A 20,614-nucleotide genomic window follows, 5' to 3' on the forward strand; every position below is an offset into this window, starting at 1 on the left:
TCTGCGAAAAGAAATAATTATTGACTAAATAAATGCTGATCAGACTCAAACAATCGGTGACAGGAGAAATTTCTTGACTCTAAGACCGGTCATTTGCACGTTATTAAAATAACACATCAGAATTTAGAACGCAATGAAGTTTTCCTGCCGCAGTTTTCTTTTATAAGTTCTAGAGAGCATGCATTGTTGTTAAAAGTGAAGCAACTTCATCAATATTTCAATATGTACAGATGCTGCTTCATAGTTGCTTCAATGATTCACGACTGCTGTTACTGGTCTTGGCATTGCTGTACCCATTCTGTATTCCTCAAATCAAGCCAAAAACGATCATTCAGAATCCCAACTTGTAATTCTGATCTGCTTTTTGATTTCTTACTATTAATATTGGAAGCTTCTGTTTTGCTCTGAAACATCAACCAAGAAGCTATCTTTAAGTAAAATATCTTGATCTTATGATGATCACCAAACACCAACTGCTGAAAGGTGACAAGGATGCTTACCCTGATGGGCACGGCTAAGATTTTTCTTCATATATATTTAGTTTTGTACCTTTTGTAGTAGTACTCGAACACAACAGCCTGGAGTACTTCGCCGTGCACTGCCACAGCTGTGCAACTCATGCCATGGTTCTTGTTTCCGTAGCAGTTACACCACAGCTAAAAGGTAAGGAAGGAAAAGGAGAAATTTGCTGCTATACAGGACATTCCTCCAGAAACAAATCAGATGAAACAGCTAGCGAAAAGATTGGAAATGGAGAGAGTAGTCGCCCTAGATGATAATGGAAAAACATCATCGACAATTTCAATCGTCTCTCTTCTCTTGTCAGAGAAATTCTCATAATTTACAGCTGCATGTAAAACTTATAGAAGTACCATACAGACATTACAAGAAATAAGAACAACTGTACTGATGGCATCACATCATTATTTAGAAGAACAAGTTTACTTATTATATAAGCCCCTTACAAGATTCTTTTTGCATGTTTTCCCATCGCTCTCTTCCTTCTTTATATATTTTTTTAGTATTCTCAAAGGATAAGTTCTCAGCTGATTTTACAGGTTAAACATGACCTTGATGGCAGTACTGCCGCTAGCACTGGTCTCAAAAGCTTCCTCAACCTCCTTCTGGGAGAATCCAAACCTGTGAGTTATCAGGGGTTTTACGTCGATTTTACCACTACTCAAAAACTCAATGCATAGTGGCCATGTGTTCTTGTAGCGGAAGACACCGATGACATCAACCTCCCTGAAATAGCAAAGAGCCAAAGCACATGAAATTCTAAATAAATGTAAACACTGATATATGAGGCACCCCTATAGTATTGACACTCAGAGTTCATTTGTAAATTCTTAGTGAGATATTCTTATCTTGCTTTCCTTTTTTGCACCAAGAGCTTTCATTTATCCATCTTATAACAATTCCACTCCATGACCATAACCTTAACCGAAAGACTAGAAGAAAAGGAAATACTATCAATTACCTTGCAGCGGCTGGAGTTAGAGGGACAGTCATCTCATTGTGACCCATCCCTACAAGGCAAACTTTTCCTCCTGGCCTAGTGGCACTCAGGGCTGTTGACATGGTTTTGTTAAAGCCTGCACAATCAAAGGTGACATCCACTCCGGTCCCCATAGCTTGATGTATCAATACCACTTCTTGATCTACATCCTGTAAAAGTTTGATCAGAAGAGAATGTTTTTGGTAGTTCGAGACTAAAATGGAAATGAAAAGGGTACAACTTTGATTTGGGTCGTTTCAGGTTGTCTTTAAAGCAGAAACAACCCCAGGCTGGATACATCTGTTATCGAATTACCAATCCATTTACCATCTGAACCGATTCATGAAGATTTTAGGCTGTTGGGTTATTCTATAGTTCTTTCTATGCTAACAAGAGACAAACTTGTCATAATTCATAATGATATGTGAATGGGTTAAGATTCTACTGTGTAATGAGAAAAAATTGAAATTTATGTATAAGAAACCTGAAGATTTGTTGAAACTTTAACAATTTCATCAGCACCAAGATCCTTGGCGACAGATAAACGGTACTCGTCCACATCCACAATGACAATTCTGGGTGCTCCAAAAGCACGAGCTGCTAGCAGTGTAACAAGTCCTATGGGTCCAGCTCCCATGACCAACACATTTGTTTCTGGACCAATATTAGCTCGACGGCAAGCATGAACTCCAACACTTAAAGGCTCACACATTGCCCCTTCCTCCAAGCTGACATTATCTGGCAGTTTAAAACATAGGTCTGCAGGATGCACCACCTGTTGACAAGAATGAAAGAATCGTCAATGCTATCCCAATTTCCTCGGTAAATCCATCTACACCTCATTCATTTCTTCAAACAATGTCAAAAATATGCAATTCCAGAGACTCAACCATTTGCAACAGGAGTCGTTCAAACCTATCATTGAAGCATTACTATGGAAATGACAGGTTGCAAAAACTTTCCATGAGGCTCGGTGATACGAGACTTGTGAATTATTCAATGTTCAAAATGGTACAAATTAAACTACATGAATGTTACATCAACCTCCAGACATGGATGTCCAGCTGATAACATGATGGTATATATTTCCATTATATGTTCATAGAACTACTCTAACTAGAAAATTAAAACCGGCCAAGTACATCGATGCTTTAAGCATAAAAAGATCCCTTGTGCAAGCAAGGCCATAAAAATTATGCATGATTACACCACCGTAGTTCTTATCATAGGATCACACAGACTTAAAGTGTAAAATGCAGCATATTTGTTACCTGATTGGCAAGAGACCCGTGAACCGGTGGAGTTGCAAAGAACTTCATATCAGGGCATAGATTGTATCGACCTTCTTTGCAAAGGTTGCATCGCCAGCAACTAATCCCGGGTTCCAATGCCACACGGTCTCCAGGCACAAGACTCTTAATCTCACTTCCAACCTCCTCTATGATCCCAGCACACTCATGCCCAATGACCATTGGCTCTTTCACTACAAAATGTGCACACTTCATGGTCTGAAAAGAATGACCGAAAAATATACTCGTCAGACACCAACATCAAAAGAGAGAAACCCCAGTAGTTGGTATAAACAATTTTCATTTTACTTCATTTTCACCTCGATCTAAACTCACTAATTCCCCATCTGCTTGCACGGAAACAACGAACTAACTTATTAATGTGCACCGTGATTATTACTTGAATACAGAACCTAGACTTTACGAATTCGACTATATGCATGAATGCCTCAAATACTGATTTTTGGCTCATTTTTTACATAATCCCAGCTACCCATCAAGAGTCGACTGAATTAGCCAATGAGTAGATAATATACAGAACACAAATCACAATAATCAATGGCATGGATAGCATAGGCAATTGATGAGAAGTTGAGCCATACCTTAAGATAGTGAACATCACTTCCACAAATACCAACAGCTTTCATTCTTACTCTAACATCATGGGGTCCTAAAAATGACAGAAAACAAACAGACCAATCACACAGTAAATCAAATTGAGCAAAGGGCACTCAATAGAGATTTATATATATAGATTTGTCAACAAACAATATCATATTCAGACAACATCATGAACAAGAATATTGGTTAATAATTGGGACTGGAAGATGATGCAGAAAGAGAGAGATTGGATAAGTACCAAGACAAGGGAGCTTGAAAGGCTGAATCTTGAGAGTATTGACACCAAGAAGCCAAGCGGCCATGTTCTCCTCTTCTCCATCTTTGGTTTCCCCATGTGACATCCCTCCTTTGCCCATGTTTGCTATATCCTCTTTGAACGCCGACACAAACAGACTGTTACAAGTCAAAAGCTTTAGAGTGTGAGATCAACAAGCACTAGGATTCTGTATTCACAAGGCCATGAAAGATGTAAATATAAGGAAAGGAAAAAAAGAAAAGAAAAGATATGATGACTAGGAGAGATAAGGGTTGGACAACAAGCACCTTAAGTGATTCTGTCGGTCATATTCTGCTTATTTATTTTCCTATCACCTTTGGCATCCATATCTCATTGTCCATATCCATTCCATTACTCTCGGCTATTGATTTTATCCTGATTTTATATATATATATATATATATATATTCTATTTAACTATGCAAGGAACCTAATGCATTTTCAACATCAAGTTTGCTTTCTTTCATTTGCCACTAATTGAGACTTTGGTGCCATTGCCACAGTATAGGACATGAAGTTACAGGTTACAAACAAAAGCTAAAGATCGATCACTTTCAGTAGAAGCCAAAGCCAATGGAGCAGAGAAGGATTGGTAGGTCATTAGCATTTCGCAGTCAAATAAAGAATGGACTTTTCAGTAAAAGACAATGAACAATACAGGGCTGGTAGGAAGCGACACTAGCTTACAGTACAAAATGAAAGTGGAGGTTTTTGGATTAGACAAGATTCTCTTCTATACAAAAGGATGCCATTTTCGATCTTCTTCTCAAGGAAGAGGATACAATTAAGAATCCCATTCGATAAAAAACAGTGAAGAACAGAAAGAAAGTGAGAGATGGCACATGGTGGTGGTGGTGGTGGTGCTGATGTTATGGCATGCAAACAAGAAGAAGAAGAAGTAGAGAACAAGGCTGCTTGGCTTCTTGGGATCAAAACCCTAAAGATTCAGCCTTACCATCTTCCTCCTCTTGGTAAGGTCTAGTCTCCTTTTAGATCATAAAATTCTGAGTCAAAAACATTATAATTGCTTCTCATTTAACTTAATTTCAATCTTCTATTAGAAACTGTTAAAGAAACTGAATGTTTAATATATCTAATGATGAAATTTTATAGGTTCTCTTGATGTTAAAGTAAGGATCAAAGCACTTGGTATTTGTGGAAGTGATGTTCATCACTTCAAGGTGAAAATCCAGTCTTAAACCTCATATCAGTACCCCAACAATATATAATTTCTTGATAGAATCCCTGACTACTAATGTTATCAATTGAGTCCCTCCTTTTTTTTTTTTTTTAATCATGGAATCTAGCAATATCTTTAAACACAAAATAGTGCAGAGTAGATCCTGTTTCCAAAACCAGTGGCTATGATCTGCCAGATCATTTTCTAATTGATTTAACAGTAATAGATAAATTGGTAGTTGAGAGACTCAATTGGTAAACTATATATAGTTGGGGGACTGATATTAGGCCTGTCCTTAGTTCTTGCCTTTTTAACAATGTAATCCTGCTGTATTGGCTCTTGTTAGCTACTGATCATGTCCTAAATGTTATACGTGAATACTGTTTTCATGATCACAAGACAATGAGATGTGCAAGCTTTGTTGTCAAGAAGCCAATGGTTATAGGACATGAATGTGCCGGGATCATAGAAGAAGTTGGGAGTGAAGTGAAGTCTCTAGCTGTTGGTGATCGAGTAGCATTGGAACCTGGAATCAGTTGCCGAAGATGCAATCTTTGCAAAGAAGGTCGCTACAATTTATGTCCAGAGATGAAGTTCTTTGGTTCTCCACCAACCAATGGCTCTCTAGCTAACAAGGTGATCAAATTGTTGTGGAAGGAGTTTTATGCAACACATGCCATTGTTGTCTTGAGGCACTACTGGTGATAAGAAACATGAATTTTGTTTTATGATACCAGGTAGTGCATCCTGCGAATCTTTGTTTCAAACTACCAGACAATGTGAGCCTGGAGGAAGGAGCTATGTGTGAGCCCCTCAGTGTCGGTGTCCATGCCTGTCGCCGTGCACAAATTGGTCCTGAGACAAATGTATTGATCATGGGAGCAGGACCAATAGGCCTCATCACTTTGCTTGTTTCTCGTGCATTTGGCGCCCCTAGAGTGGTGATTGTTGACGTTGATGATCGCCGCTTATCCATTGCAAAGAATCTTGGTGCAGATGAGATCATTCATGTATCAACAAACATTCAGGTTACAAATGCTGAACAGTCAGGAATTTGAGAAATTGTGTTATGGTCTAATGCGCAAGTGATTTTACAGGATGTAGATGAAGAGGTAATAAAGATACAAAATGCTATGGGTTCAGGAATTGATGTGAGCTTTGATTGTGTTGGATACAACAAAACCATGACTACAGCCCTGAATGCCACTCAATCAGGTGGTAAAGTTTGCCTTATTGGCTTGGCCCTGACCGAGATGACTGTCCCTCTTACCCCATCAGCTGCAAGGTAAGCAATCTCTTATTGCCAAGGAACAAGACATTAAATTTGTATGTCCTGATGATAGGAGGGTGTTTTTGTTGTAGGGAGGTGGATGTCATTGGCATATTCCGGTACAGGAACACATGGCCGCTCTGTATTGAATTCTTGAAAACCGGCAAGATTGATGTTAAGCCTTTGATAACTCACAGATTTAGGTTCTCACAAGAGGAGGTAGAACAAGCCTTTGAGACTAGTGCTGGTGGTGGCAATGCCATTAAGGTCATGTTTAACCTGTAAGGATTATAGCTAAGGTATCCATTTGTATAGCCAGTAAAGAAGAACATATTCTAAGCTTTCTCTATTGGATTTTTTATCCATTTGCAGAAAGCTAATCTAAGTATGTGTAAGCTAATAAATAAGGCACTGGAAAATTTGCTCTCTTTTTCCTCTTTAGGTTTTCTTTACTTATTATTCCTGATGAGCCACAAGGTCATGTGTGGAAAGGAAGAACATGGGGGTTGCCACATAAAATTGTAGATTAGTCACTCTTAGATGACAGCAGTGAATCAGAGACTGTAATCGAGTCTGCCATGAATGTGCACTTTAGGGAAGGACACTTCCTTAAAGTCTGCAGGGGGTGATAACTCCTGCTTGGAGCTAGCACTATCTGCAAGAATTGCTCCATTTGATGATGGAAAAGCTTCAACAGCATTCACAGAATTTCGAAAAGCAAGCTCCTGTTGAATCACAATCTGAAGAGAAGATAACCGGGTCTGTATTTTTAAATGAGCAATTCAATGGATGCATAGCAGAGTCTCTGAGGATACTTCAGAGCAAAAATAACAGCAACAGGTGTACTTTTGATGATGATGAGTTGCTAAAGGCATGCACTATAGAGGAGATGACAATAGAGGTCCATGGAGATAGAGGATGCTCCTCTCCGCCTTTAGTGTGTGTCTATATATATAATTGGGTACGGAGATCCATGATCTTAAAGAAGGAGTTATCCTCCTTCGTATTCGAAAAAGTCAGGTATTTTTATCTTCTTTCACCTCCACCTCGTGAAGGAAGAAGGAACTTTATATCCAGCTCCATTCGGATAAATAGAGGTAGAAGACAGGTATAATTGCAATCTCTACAGATTTAAAGTGAGTGCAAAAGCTTTGAAAACTTTTGCAGAGGTGCTTGAGAGTGTTGAAGAGATTTTTTTAAAGGATTTTTTATCTGAAAATATATTAAAATAATATTTTTATTTTTATTTTTTAAAATTTATTTTTAACACAAAAAAATCTAAAAAATATTAATTTAAAACAAAACAATTTCAAATTTTAATAAAAAAGTACATTAAAAATCAAACAAAAACACCCGGAAGACAGACATGCAGGAAAATGTTCCAAGCAAAAACTGAAGATCAGTGGAGGACAAATGTCAAGAAACTTGAATAATTTCTCGACTTTTAGAATAGAAAAAACCTCTGCACATGCATCCAAGATTGACTTATGAAAGCTCAAACTCATTAATTTCTCCTTTGATGCCTTGAAGTCTTGCATTAATCGTGTTCATTGTCTCGTATTGCATTCTTTCTTCAAGACTCGGTTTGACAATGTGGTATGGTGTGGTTCGAGATGTTTTAGGCTCATTATAATTTTAAAAGTTGCTTGCTTTTCATTGCTTAAACATATTTTTCATCTTGAATTGTGTTAAAAACTTGAGTTTGAGAAAAAGTTATAATTTGTTTCTTTTTTTAATTTTTTTTTCAAACCATAATATCCTAAAAGCTAAGATAATATTAAACATATTTTTAGGTAGTGTTTGATTACTATTATTAGACAAAAAAAATATGGAGATAATAAAAATAAAATATCTTTGGTTGAAGAGACAAAAACAAAGATCTAAAATGAATATATCTCTAGAATAATTTTAGAATGAATTTTTATACTTTCAAAACAAGAAATATAGAGGGAACATGTATGTAGAGATAATATTTATTATTTTTATTCTTAAAATATCATTTAAAAAAACTTTCAATTTTAAATTTGTCCAATTAAGATATATAAAGATAAAAATAATAATTATTATAATTTTAAAACTCAACTCAGGGGGTTGATCCTAGGCAAAGTCTGGGCCACTAGTTGAAGCCTAGGTCACAGGTTGGGTTGTCCTGAGTTATGGTAAGAATAACTCGTAAGAATAAAAATGATATTATTATAGTTTTAAAACCCGATTCGAGGGTTAACTAGGACAAGCCAAAAATCACGAGCCAGGAGGGTAGACAAGGGTTGACCCAAGTCAAAGTATAAATAAGAATGATTATTATGATAGTTATAAAACTCGACTCAGGAGTCTACCAAAGACAAAGTTCATGTCGATAGTCAAGAGGGTCAACCCAATTGACCCGATTGTTTTTTAAATAATCAAAGTAACCTTTTTTTAATCAAAAACTTTTTTCAAAATAGTCAATGGATTTTTTACCCGTATTTTATCTTGGATTGACTTGAGTTTTTAATTGGATCATATCAAGTCAATCATTCCTTTATTTTTTTTAAAATTCGGACTAGTCTAAACCCCAAGTTAACCTTGTTCCAAGTTAAGCTATCAAAGCTAATCTTGGTTTTGTAATTAGAGTTATTATAATATTATTAATTTCAATACTTAATATATATATATATATATATATATATATATATATAGGTAAAATTAATTTTTTCAAATTTCATTATGTTTCATCCACTGTAAGCAAACAAGACATACAAACAATTACTTTGATTTTTACATCATTATAAAATACAATTTTATCTCTGTTTTCTTTTCCTACCTTGTCTCCTCCAATCCAAACAATAACTTAAGAACATTTGAGGGTCTAGCCCATTGGTCAACAACAAAGCTTGTCTTTGCGAAGGTCCTGGGTTCGATCCTCAAGAGTACCAGCCTGTCACCCCCGCGGTGCCTTACCTGCCTACTGGGCTTGCAGGATGTTCAGTGGGCCCGGGGAATAGTCGTGGTGCGCGTAAGCTGGCCCGGACACCCCGGGTTACCAAAAAAAAAAAAATAAATAACTTAAGAGTTCATATTCATTGATGAAAATCCAAAATATAGCTTTCCAGGCGAGAGGACTGTCTCCGGACATAACCATGCCAGCTGACTTCATCCACAACCTCAAATAAATATGAACCCATTGCATAGTTTACAGTGATGTTATTCAAAACCATGTAACATAGTCAGGAGTTCAATTTTTTATCCTCTCATAAAATAAACAAGGACCGTCTCGTTAATTCTGAAGTAGAAAAGGTGAAACATTGCTCTGATTAAAATCTTGGGATATTTTAAATATTTAATTATTCTATGATTCTACATCTAGACCAGAGTATTATCTTGACCATCACATATCATCAAATGGCTATCACCAGTGGCTGGCCAAGTTAGAGGAATCTGAAGAACCTTCAAGTCTGGAAGCAATCTGACCAAATTCAGACAGCACTGTTCCTGCATATGTAAGAGGTGGCCGAAGCTCAACCCTTTAAACCAGCCAGTTCATCTGTCCTGTTCCTAGGGTTTTGTTTTTCGTAATCAAATTGTTCAGTGCATACTCCCACCATTTCCTCGACAAGCATCTGGAAAGAAAATGTTTCCTCCATTGACGGATAAGGTTCTGACAGGTCGTTCAACTACTTTTTGCCCACCTAGCTTCATTTGACTCTTACAAGTTTTGTTCTCTCATCCTTCAATCTCCCAATCTAATTTTATATTAAAGATTCACCATTAAAGAGTTCTTGAGTGCTCCTGTGTGATGGTGTGCAAGCATCGTTTCTGATTTGTTTTCTAGTCACTTCAGTAGAGTCTACTTGGAATAAAGCCTTGCTGCTGTCTCTTCCAATAGTCGTAGCACTGAAAATGTGGACTTTTGACGTGTGAGTGTTTAGGAGTGCGTCTTCTTCTTCTTTTTTTTTTTTTTTTTTTAATGCGTTTTAAAAATATGATATATTTAAAAGAAAAATAAAAAAATAATTTAATATATTTTCAAATAAAAAATAATTTTAAAAAAATTCTGCATCATAAATAATAAGCACTTCTTGATAGAAAATATATTAAAATAATAATTTCTTAAATTTTTTTTATTTTATTTTAACATTAATATATCAAAATTATCTAAATATATTTTTAAAAATATCAATTTAATGTTTTTTTTTTAAAGAAAACATATTTAGAAACGGGTTGGAACTAAAAAAAAACAAGCATCTTCTTAAATAAATGATGCTTAGAATGTATCCATCAATTAATTAGTGATGCTTGTTTTATTTCAATGCTAGCTATCATCCGATTCCAATAAATTACGGGATAATGATATAATTAATCATCATTAGATTGAAAGGATGGATTTAGTCTCCGAATGTGGAAGTTAATTTTGAAAAACATCTTGATTGTAAGACAAGAAATATAATTAAATTCCATTATTTTTTTTAACCAAAATTAAATTGAATAATGATGGATGCTGACTGTGGCAAGAGATATATAATAAGAGAAGTGTTACCATCACTCACCAATGGCTGCTCCTTCATACCTACTTCATTGGTTTGCTAACTATGAATATAAATTAATTACAAGCTTATACTATGTCATTTATCTGATGTGATACACTAGCTGACTAGCATTCATTCTTTTTAATCCCAACTTATAATTAATTCTAATAAACTCCAATTTAATTAAGGGATTTTGGGTTTAGGTAGCAAGTAACTCTCACAGCTTAAGTTGATAATCATGCTTGTGCAATTACATGATTTTGCCAAACCTTCATAAATAAGGGCGGTCCACTGGTTTGGTAAACAATTATTATTATTATTTTTTATCTCTTATTTAATTAATTTTTCCTTTAACACTTATCCTCCCCATATACAATCCTCGACAAATTCGTTGAAACAGATTCAGTCCAAGATTTTCGTTGAAACAATAACATTATTTTAAATCACATTTTTAATGAATGAATATAACTGAACATGGTGTTTTCAGATTGGTATCATTAATCTTGCATTTTATTTTCTTAAAAAATAGAAGTTGATTGCATAATTGAATCAAACTAAAACGCTTTATTTTGAGTTTTATTGTTTTTGTGTTTCAAATATACTTTTGAATAAAATTAAAATTTTATTTATTTATTTTTTATTTTAAATTATATTTTTTATGTTTTCAGATTATTTTGATGTATTGATATCAAAAATAATTTTTTTAAAAAAATAAAATAAAATAAATATTATTCTAATACATTTCCAAACAAAAAACAATGATTTCTACAATTCCAAACACTATTATTTAATTGTTTTTTAAGGGGATAAGTTTGTACATCAACAAAGACTAAGTCACTAAACATGACACACCCTCAATGTTGATACATTCAAATGAATTCATTTAGATACCAAATTCAAGATTTAAATCTAATTTTTTTTTATAAAAAAACATATCTTTTTAACCACTTCATACCCTCTTGAAATGGTTAAGGTTTAAATTAGAAAAAGGAGAGGAAGAAATGGGTTACGCTATCAAAGTTAGCAATAGATGCTAGAAGAAAAACCTAAAGTAATTAACATTAATTTGGACCGTTAATTGCTGAGATTTTATAAATAAAATATAGTTAATTAGTGGTTAAACAGAGGACTAGCAGTACATTGACTTCTTGGAGAAAGGTCTTCTGAAATAGATTCCCACGTTGCCTTCATCTTAAGCTTCGCCCTCTCCTTTACAACGAATGGATAAAAGAAACAAAAAAAAAAGAAAAGAAAAAAAAGTAGTGGTTAGACAACATCCAAAACGACAGGCACTTAATTAATCTTGAGGACTACTTGAACTCTTATTCTGATGATAAAAAAGATGCCCCCTTCTCACATTAGAAAATCTATCTCCGAATCCATTGTCTCGTTTATTATTGCGGTGCACATCTCGAGTTTATCTTCTTGTTTGTTTTCGTATTTTAAAAAAAAATTATTTTTTTTAAATTAATATTTTTTTAGTATTTTCATATCATTTTGACATACTGATATCAAAATTAATTTTTAAAAAATAAAAAAAATATTATTTTTGATATATTTTAAAATGAAAAATATTTTGAAAAGCAATCTCAATCATATTCCCGAACGGGCCCATATACTTTGATATTAATTACGTTTTATTTTTATTTGGAAAAGTATTAAAATAATATAATTTTTTTATTTTTAAAATTTATTTTTGACATCAACACTTTAAAATATCTAAAACAAAAATTTAAACTAAAAAAATTAAATATTTTTTAAGAAACACAGAATACCTAACACCTCCTAAATTCACCTCCATGATCATAAGAAACAACTAGAAAACGACAAGCCCTATTGATACAAATATCATTAGAAACTCCATTCAAATAATTTTTAACAATCCTTCTGTATTGACTTTAAACGAGAATTAGTCTGCAATAGTTATAGCAATCACCTTACATTTTCTATCTAAGATAATATACTTAGTTGTTTGTTGAAAAAGAAAAAAAAGTTTTTTTGTTCAGAATTGCCTAAAATGAAATTTTTTTTATAAAAATTTTTAAATTAAAAGAGTAGTTTTGGATTTAAGCTCGAGGACAACATGATTCTTACTTAGACAATGATCAAGCATTACACCTGCATAAATGGTTAATTATTGATAGGTATTGAACCTACAAAGATTAAATGGATTGAAATGAACTTGAAAGCCATCTCTCGCTCTCAAAGGGTCTACATGGAATCATGTTGATCGATTCTAAATTCACTTACAACATGAATTAATATCTATTCAGAAATTCAAATATTTGATAATTAGCGTTTAATGATAGGAGCCTTGAACAAAACATTTATTGTGAGTTAATTTGTCAAAATAAATGACATAGCTAGCTTATATATCTTGGCAAACACAATTATACATGCATCAAAATTTCAAATCGAGATTGCATTGTCAAATAAGATATTTCAAACACAAATCCAAATCACATAAACAACATAAATGTATACCCACTGATTAAAATACCCAGTGGCGGAGCCACGTAGGGGCAAGAGGGGGCAATTGCCCCCCCCCTCCCCCAATGCATAAATGTAATTAGTATTTTCCATCCAGTTAAATAATTCTTATTCTCCTCTAATAATCTTGCCTATAATAATTACTCGGGGAGATTTCTCAGCTTCTCTGGTACAACTTTTGCAGCATATTGAAATTTGACTTTGCAGGCTTTAGTACAGGTTTGATGTGCAGCTCGTTTTCCTCGTAGCTGCTATTTTACATTTTTATCTGCTGAGTGTAGTTATTTGTAATCAGTATGTTATGTTAAAATATTAATATAATAATTTTACTGGGTTAATATTTTTTTATTAGCTGCTAATTGAACTAAGTTCTTTATTTTTTTTTCATTATTAATCCCAACTCTTTTCCTTCTATAAAATTTCTTTTCAGGCCTTAAGCTATTAATTAATTAAATAAATAACCTCTTATGTTTTATGCTTTAGAAAAGTTTTTTTCATCTTTTTTATTTATTTCATTATCTAATTTTTATTTTATTTCTTTATAATTAGTTATTGAAAATGTTAGAGCTTATAATAATATTGAGAAAGATATTTTTAATAAGATTAAATAAAAAATTATTATGAAAGAGTAACAATTATAATGTAAGTTTTTTTTATTTTAAAAGTATTTTTAAATTAATTTTACTTGACTAGAATTAATATATATATATATATATTTCAAATTAATTTTTATATATAATACATTAATGTATACTATATAATAACAAAAATTTATTAATAATTTGCCCCTTTATTTAAAAAGTTCTAGCTCCGCCACTGAAAATACCTAATTGTTAAAAAACTTTTAAATTTATATCTCAATGAATTTATTTCAGTAACTGGACCTATAAAAGAACAATTATTAAAATTTACGGCATGTTTCAAAAACAAGAAAGGTACAAACTTCATGAAATAAAATGTTTTATAACAAAATTTTCATATTCAATTGAATTCTCAAAGCTCCTAACAAAAATGAGGATGATGACGCATCATGATGATTACTAGAAAAGATTAACACAACTAGATCATTTAGAGGATATTTTATTAGGAAGAATCCATGACAATGATAATAGCTTGATGATGATTTGAATTAGTCCATCATAAGACGTGATTGATAAAGAAAAGTGAGCAAATATGAACATATGGATATCAAACATAAAATGGCCTACAGATGCAACGTTAAGCATAAAGGGTCTTAGAACTGGACCGTTTTACTTAGAAATTGAATTCAAGCAAATAAGTGAGCCTAATATCGTTGTTTGTTGTGTGATATACAACAAGGGTCTAGTGACACATGCAGTTCACTTATTCATTAAGAACACTCATTTGAATTTTATATTGATTGTAGACACCAAATAATTCAAATTTATTTAAATTTCATTTGGTCACTTATTTTTTAAAAAATTTCACGAATTCAATTACAATTTTATTTTAAATCCCACAAATCCGATGATATTTTTCTTTTAAAAAGTCCACCAATCCAATGATAATTTTCTTGTAAATCCCATTAGTCTGATACAATTTCCTTTTAGATGATGGTTTTATTTTTAAGAAGTCCATCAATCTAGTGACAATTTTATTTCAAATGATATTTTAATTAAGAGTAAAACCATTAATTTGATGATTATTTTCTTTTAAATGATATTTTTATTTACAGTAAAGCCCATCAAGCCAATGCCATTTTTTTTAAATAGCTTTTTAATTCAAGTAAAAGCACATCCATATTTTTAATTTCATGTCGGGACTTATCCATTATTTTTAAGTTTCATCTCGAGGTTGGTCACTAACAATCTAGACCAATTTTTTAATTTTCTTGTTGAGATTGATCACCTAACAATTTTTATCCATTTTTAATTTTTTATGTAGAGGATGATCACTTAACAATTTGGATCCACTTTTAAATTTTCATGTTGAGGTTTATCAACTAATAATTTGGAGCCGCTTCTAGATTCTATATCAAGGTTCGTTATCTAACAATTTGAACCATTTAGATTTTAAGATCCATTGAAACACCCCTTTTATTATCTTTCTTTTCTTTACAAAATAATACAAAGCCAATGGAAAATGAGTTTTTCAATGTCTTTATACTAAGTATTGTAAAAAGAGAGCAACTATCCTAATATATTTTGAGCTCTATTTTTTAATATTTTTTCAAAATACAAATACTAAGTATTGTAAAGAGAGAGCAACTATCCTAATATATTTTGAGCTCTATTTTTTAATATTTTTTCAAAATACAAAAAATCCAAAAAAAATTAAATATTTTTTATGTAATTAAATTGATTTATGGTTTTTAAATTAATATGTTAGAAATGGGGTAAGAAATGTGTTATAATAATTTTTTTAAAAAGTCAAATTGGATTTTACTTAGATTTTGAACTAATAAATTCATATAATGAATTAACCCGTCAAGTTGATCAAGTTTAATACAATCTACTCTTACCTGGTTTGAAATGAAACCCAACTGGACTAAGAGTGTGTTTGACAGTGTAGTAAGCGGTTGTTTTTTAAATAACTTTTTATGCCGAAATACATGTCAATGATATTTTTTTTTTTTTTAAAAAGGATTTTTAACATAAGCACATCAAAATAATATAAAACATATAAATCATATTAAATTTTAGTTAAAAATAAATAAATTTTTTGAAAACGTGATTTACACGCGTTCCAAACAGTCTCTAAAATCATGGACCACCAAGTTGACAAGCGAGGTTGGACTGAGTTTTATAACACCGCCGTATAGTTGGGGGTTGAAAATGATGGTTGCTTTGGGACCTCTAGAACTAAGTCAGAAGTTGCAAGGAAATTCATATAATGACTTGGTCAGCTGATTAATCTAGAGGTCAAGTCGAGCATGCAAAAAGGGCACTATGCTCCTGTCCAATGCCTCACGAAAAAGTGTCCATATTTGGTCCCCATTCATCGAACTCCAATAGCAGTAGCAGTGGCCTCAATAAATCTCCTTGCCGGTATCCTTGAGTTTAGGGTGGCGTTTGCTGGTTATTTGTACCCTCTTTGATGGCTACAGTATTTCGAAAGGTGGGTAGTGGGAGGCCCCTGTTTCTTCAATATTCCATATGCCACCTTCCCATTTTCACCGCCTAGCCAGCCTCCTTAGCCCCACCAGAACCTCCCCCCACCCATTTTCACCCCCTAGCTAGCCTCCCTAGCCCCGCCAGAACCCCCTCCCCTCCCCTCCGTTTGTCCACCCCTTTCTTGAGTTGATCACCATGTAAAGTTCCTAATCTGGCTTGATCATGCATATAATTATATACCCATAATCAAATTATTTTTATTATGAATATATACACAGTTATAGAGCCCTTCCAAGTTGGATTACCAATCTTCCTTCAACTGTAATCCAAAAAATAATTAAGTATAGCTTAAGTTATTGAAGAATGAAATTTAATAATTACTTATGTTTTTCACATCCATCATCATTACATGTCAAGAACTTGATAATTGAACAACTTGGGCAAGGAATAATGACATCATAATTACGTCAAAGAATTTTGATTTTTGTACATCTCGGAGACCCGTCCATCAGACGTTAGTTAGAAGAAGGAAGGGAAATTAAGTTGTGTTCAGATAATAACTTTGCTGACTTTTCTATGTTCTTAATCGTTGAAATTTGTAACCAAAATGCAACCAATGGTCATGCCTCTTGGTGGACCTTTTGATTTTTCAAACATATGATTAATGCTAATGAGCAGTGTTTAGTTACTGTTTAGAAAAAAAATAATGAAAATAGTGAGAACATAGAAGATATGTCTCCTTATATTTTTTAATTAAAAATATATAAATTCACTTTAAAATTATTCTGAAAATAAATTTATTTTATGTTTCTATTTTTATCCTTTCAACTATATATATATATATATATATATCTGTTATTTCTATCATTAGACAGTATTGACCAGATACAACCTTACTTAACTAATGAAAAATAACTCATAATGACATGTAAGAAATTCTACATCACGTAACCCAAACCAGGTTGATTTCTTCTCTTCCCGGCATATAATCTAAAACCTAATCTTCAAAAAGTGTTTAATTAATCAAAATCTTATAATCAGTCTTTTTCAGTAACTTAATGACTTCGAAGATGACTTATGTGTAACCTAACCCATAAAATAAGCTGTTTGATTAATCAAAATCTGATGTTTGTTGAATTTAATTAATGAAGTCTTTTTCAGTGTTTTTTTTTTTAAATTCACATGGAGTGTTTCGGAGTAGCTTTCACGCATCATAATTAATTTTTATATATTTTAAAATTAATAATTAAATAAATTTTCAATAATTATTAATATTAACAACCACAGCATTTAAACCTAAATCAGAGTAAAATAAATTTGTTTATCCCATACTCCTTTTCAGTATTTTAATGAATATGGAGATGAATTATGTGTAACTTTTTAAACACGTCCAAAAGACCGTGTCTTCTGCTGAGCCCAACTTCCTCCAAACTAAACGGTCAAATTAATATCTCTCCTTTTCCTGCTTTATGTCGTTTACAACAAGCTACTAATCACATTATTTACACAATTTGGTCCCTCTATTCTTAAATTTGTCCTACTTTTATACTTTCATTATGTGTTGTCTTGATATCCTTCTTCCACGCTACATTTTTCTAATATTAATATGATCTTTTCGTCAACTCCAAGGAGTAGAGACTCGGTCGTAAAAGGGTTTTTTTTTTTATTATTTATTTTCTTGGAATTTCTGAGCGCAAATATTCAGAATAAGATTTAGTAGAATGTATTCATTAAATACACCATATATGAAAAACGCAAACTTAAAATCATTAAAAAAAAACAAAGTCTCGATAAATGCACAAACTACTTCGAAAATATTAATTATTTTTTTAATAAAAAATGATATTTTTAACCAAATGTTATTAAAGACCACTATGATGGTCTTTGGTCATATTTGTTTTTACTTCAATGTATATATATATAAAACAAAATATTTTATCTTAAATATCATTTATTTTTCATACTAAATTTATATATATTTTTAAAAAATATGATTAAACAAATGATGTCATTTTAATGATGTTCGATATATCCAGTATGCTATCGTCTTAATGATTAAAATAAAAAAAATTAATCTTGAAATTTTTTAACAAAATCAAATCATATTTTTACAATAGTTTAATTTTTTTTTTGGAACCACGCGCTTCGTCTTTCTCTTTTGATCTTTTAATTTTTCTCATGTGGAGGAGATTCTGACAAGTTCAAGTATGATCCGCCGAACCAAGTTTAATTATAATGTCAAAAAAATTTTTACGGCTTGAATATATAATTTTTTTTTTATGTTCAAAATAATTTTGGTCCAACCCGTAGCATAGCAGGAAGCAACCTAGTTAGTATGATAGTATCTATTTTAGATAAAGGGTCAAGTGATCACAAAATAATTAAGAAGTTGCAAGATGAGAAATGAAAATAGAAGGACGAAACTAAGATAAAATTAATATTAGGGGGACCAACAAAATATACCATTAAAGCCCCTCACCAGATATATAAATACATACATAACCGAAGCACTACATAACCACTTAGACACACCATCTCCTTCCCCATTTCATCGAAAGATTCAAAGGCCATCTATCCCTTTCATTTTATATCAACATGGACTTCTCTTCTTCAAAGAAAACCATGAGAATTTCATTAGCAGTAGCAGATGCAGCATCATGCTACTGTGCTATGGTCCTATTAGGCCTAATATTATTGGGGTCTATTAGGGAGAGTTCTATGGCGGAAGAGCCTGTCAAGGGGAGCCAGTTTTTTGACAGACCTTGCGATGACATATATGTTGTCGGAGAAGGAGAGACCCTCAACACCATCAGTGAAAAGTGCGACGACCCGTTTATAGTGGAGCAGAACCCGCATATCCATGACCCAGATGATGTTTATCCTGGACTTGTTATCAAGATCACCAGTTCAAAGTCAAGGAAGATGATGCAGAGGTAGTTCTTGCAGATGAGAAATGGCTTCTTGATAGGAACACAGATACCAAATTAATTAGCATGCTTGTTTTTTTTATAAAAAAAACTTCTTACACACATGCTTTAATTTCTATTTAATTCTATTTACTTTGTAATAGGAAAAGAATTATATATATATATATATATATACACACACACACATATACCATAGAGATGTCAGTAAGTTCAAAGCTTCAATTGGGTCCTTGATGTCCTTTTGAGATTAGAGAAAGGTCTTTTTGTAGTTCCATTTCATTTTATTATACCCTTCTGTATATGTGAGAGATATACATCTACTACTCATGATCCTCTACACTCTCTGTATAAAATGATTCACAGCTATAGCAAATTTATTTGGGATTGTCCTAATCTATTCATTGTCTGTGTGCGCGCTATCAAATTCTATAGCTTCTTGCGTTTTTTAAACACTTTGTTTTGAGCAAATAATGGGATATTTTTAAAAGTTGGAATTGGCTTAAGAGATCACATCGATATACTTAAGTTCTTGTTTATTTTTGTAGAAAAAATTAAATTTTTTTTTATTTTTTTTCTTTGCTTTAAATTAATATATATATTTTAGTGTTTTTAAATTATTTTTATGCGTTGATATCAAAAATAATTTTTTTAAAAAAAATATATTTTGATATATTTTTTTAAGTGAAAAACACTTTAAAAAGCAACCGCAACTATACTCCCGAATATGTTATAAACATTTCCTAAATATATATAGCCTTTAATAATATATATATATATATATATATATATATATATATATATATATAGGGAAATGTATAATAATTAAAATAAAGATTACAACACAAGAATATTTTACATTATCCTTTATATATAAATAAAAAAATTAACTAATTAATAAGTTAAGTCTTTTATTATTTTCAATTTGATATTAGAGTCATTACACTTTAAAAATCTATTTCCTTGAACTCTTTGTCTTAGCCTAATGTGCGAACTTCTCCACCTTCCTTTGTTTTGAAGGCTTCTCCTACTACTGACTTGAATCCTTATTGTTTTTTCTTCTCCCTCTACTTTGGACTCTTCTCCTGCTATTGCTGTGCAACCTTCCCCTACTATTGCTATCGTAACTCTTGCTACCATGAAGGCTTCAATTGCAAACATTATTTTCCTCTCTATTGCTCATCAAATTATTTCTATGAAGCTTGCAAACACAAATTATTTTTAAATTTTAATAGGATTCTTTAACTTAATAGGTTAATTAATAATTATAAAAATAAGAATAAAATAAAATCTGTTTTTTTAATAATGAAAAATTTTGGAAAAATATTTCTCATAGAGAAATTATGGACGAAAAAGATTAGTTGTAGTTAATTTAAAATTCAATGAAATTCTTTAATAAGTTTCGTTATAGTAAATTTAAATTTCAATAATATTTCTTAACTTGGTAGGTTAATTCTTAACTATAAATAATAAGAATAAAATGATGT

The 20,614-nt window shown here is 32.1% G+C and overlaps 3 protein-coding genes across 3 annotated transcripts; 2 read left to right on the top strand and 1 right to left on the bottom strand.

Annotated features, from left to right (window-relative positions):
- Positions 1–773: 773 nt before the first annotated feature.
- On the bottom strand, positions 774–3,936 carry LOC118060555 (sorbitol dehydrogenase). Its single transcript, XM_035073785.2, has 6 exons — positions 3,647–3,936; positions 3,390–3,457; positions 2,770–3,006; positions 1,983–2,273; positions 1,481–1,668; positions 774–1,245 (listed from the first exon to the last, which is right to left on the bottom strand). Exons 1-6 carry the CDS (start codon positions 3,762–3,764, stop codon positions 1,053–1,055), a joined length of 1,095 nt encoding a protein of 364 aa, XP_034929676.1. The 5' UTR covers positions 3,765–3,936; the 3' UTR covers positions 774–1,052.
- A 302-nt stretch (positions 3,937–4,238) lies between these two features.
- On the top strand, positions 4,239–6,562 carry LOC118060554 (L-idonate 5-dehydrogenase). Its single transcript, XM_035073784.2, has 6 exons — positions 4,239–4,655; positions 4,798–4,865; positions 5,264–5,500; positions 5,602–5,892; positions 5,962–6,149; positions 6,227–6,562. Exons 1-6 carry the CDS (start codon positions 4,520–4,522, stop codon positions 6,417–6,419), a joined length of 1,113 nt encoding a protein of 370 aa, XP_034929675.1. The 5' UTR covers positions 4,239–4,519; the 3' UTR covers positions 6,420–6,562.
- Positions 6,563–18,798: 12,236 nt separating this feature from the next.
- LOC118060551 (uncharacterized) lies at positions 18,799–19,140 on the top strand. The gene has a single exon (XM_035073782.2). It carries the CDS (start codon positions 18,799–18,801, stop codon positions 19,138–19,140), a length of 342 nt encoding a protein of 113 aa, XP_034929673.1.
- Positions 19,141–20,614: the final 1,474 nt, after the last annotated feature.

Source organism: Populus alba, chromosome 12, assembly GCF_005239225.2.
Source record: "Populus alba chromosome 12, ASM523922v2, whole genome shotgun sequence".
NCBI lineage: Eukaryota > Viridiplantae > Streptophyta > Magnoliopsida > Malpighiales > Salicaceae > Populus > Populus alba.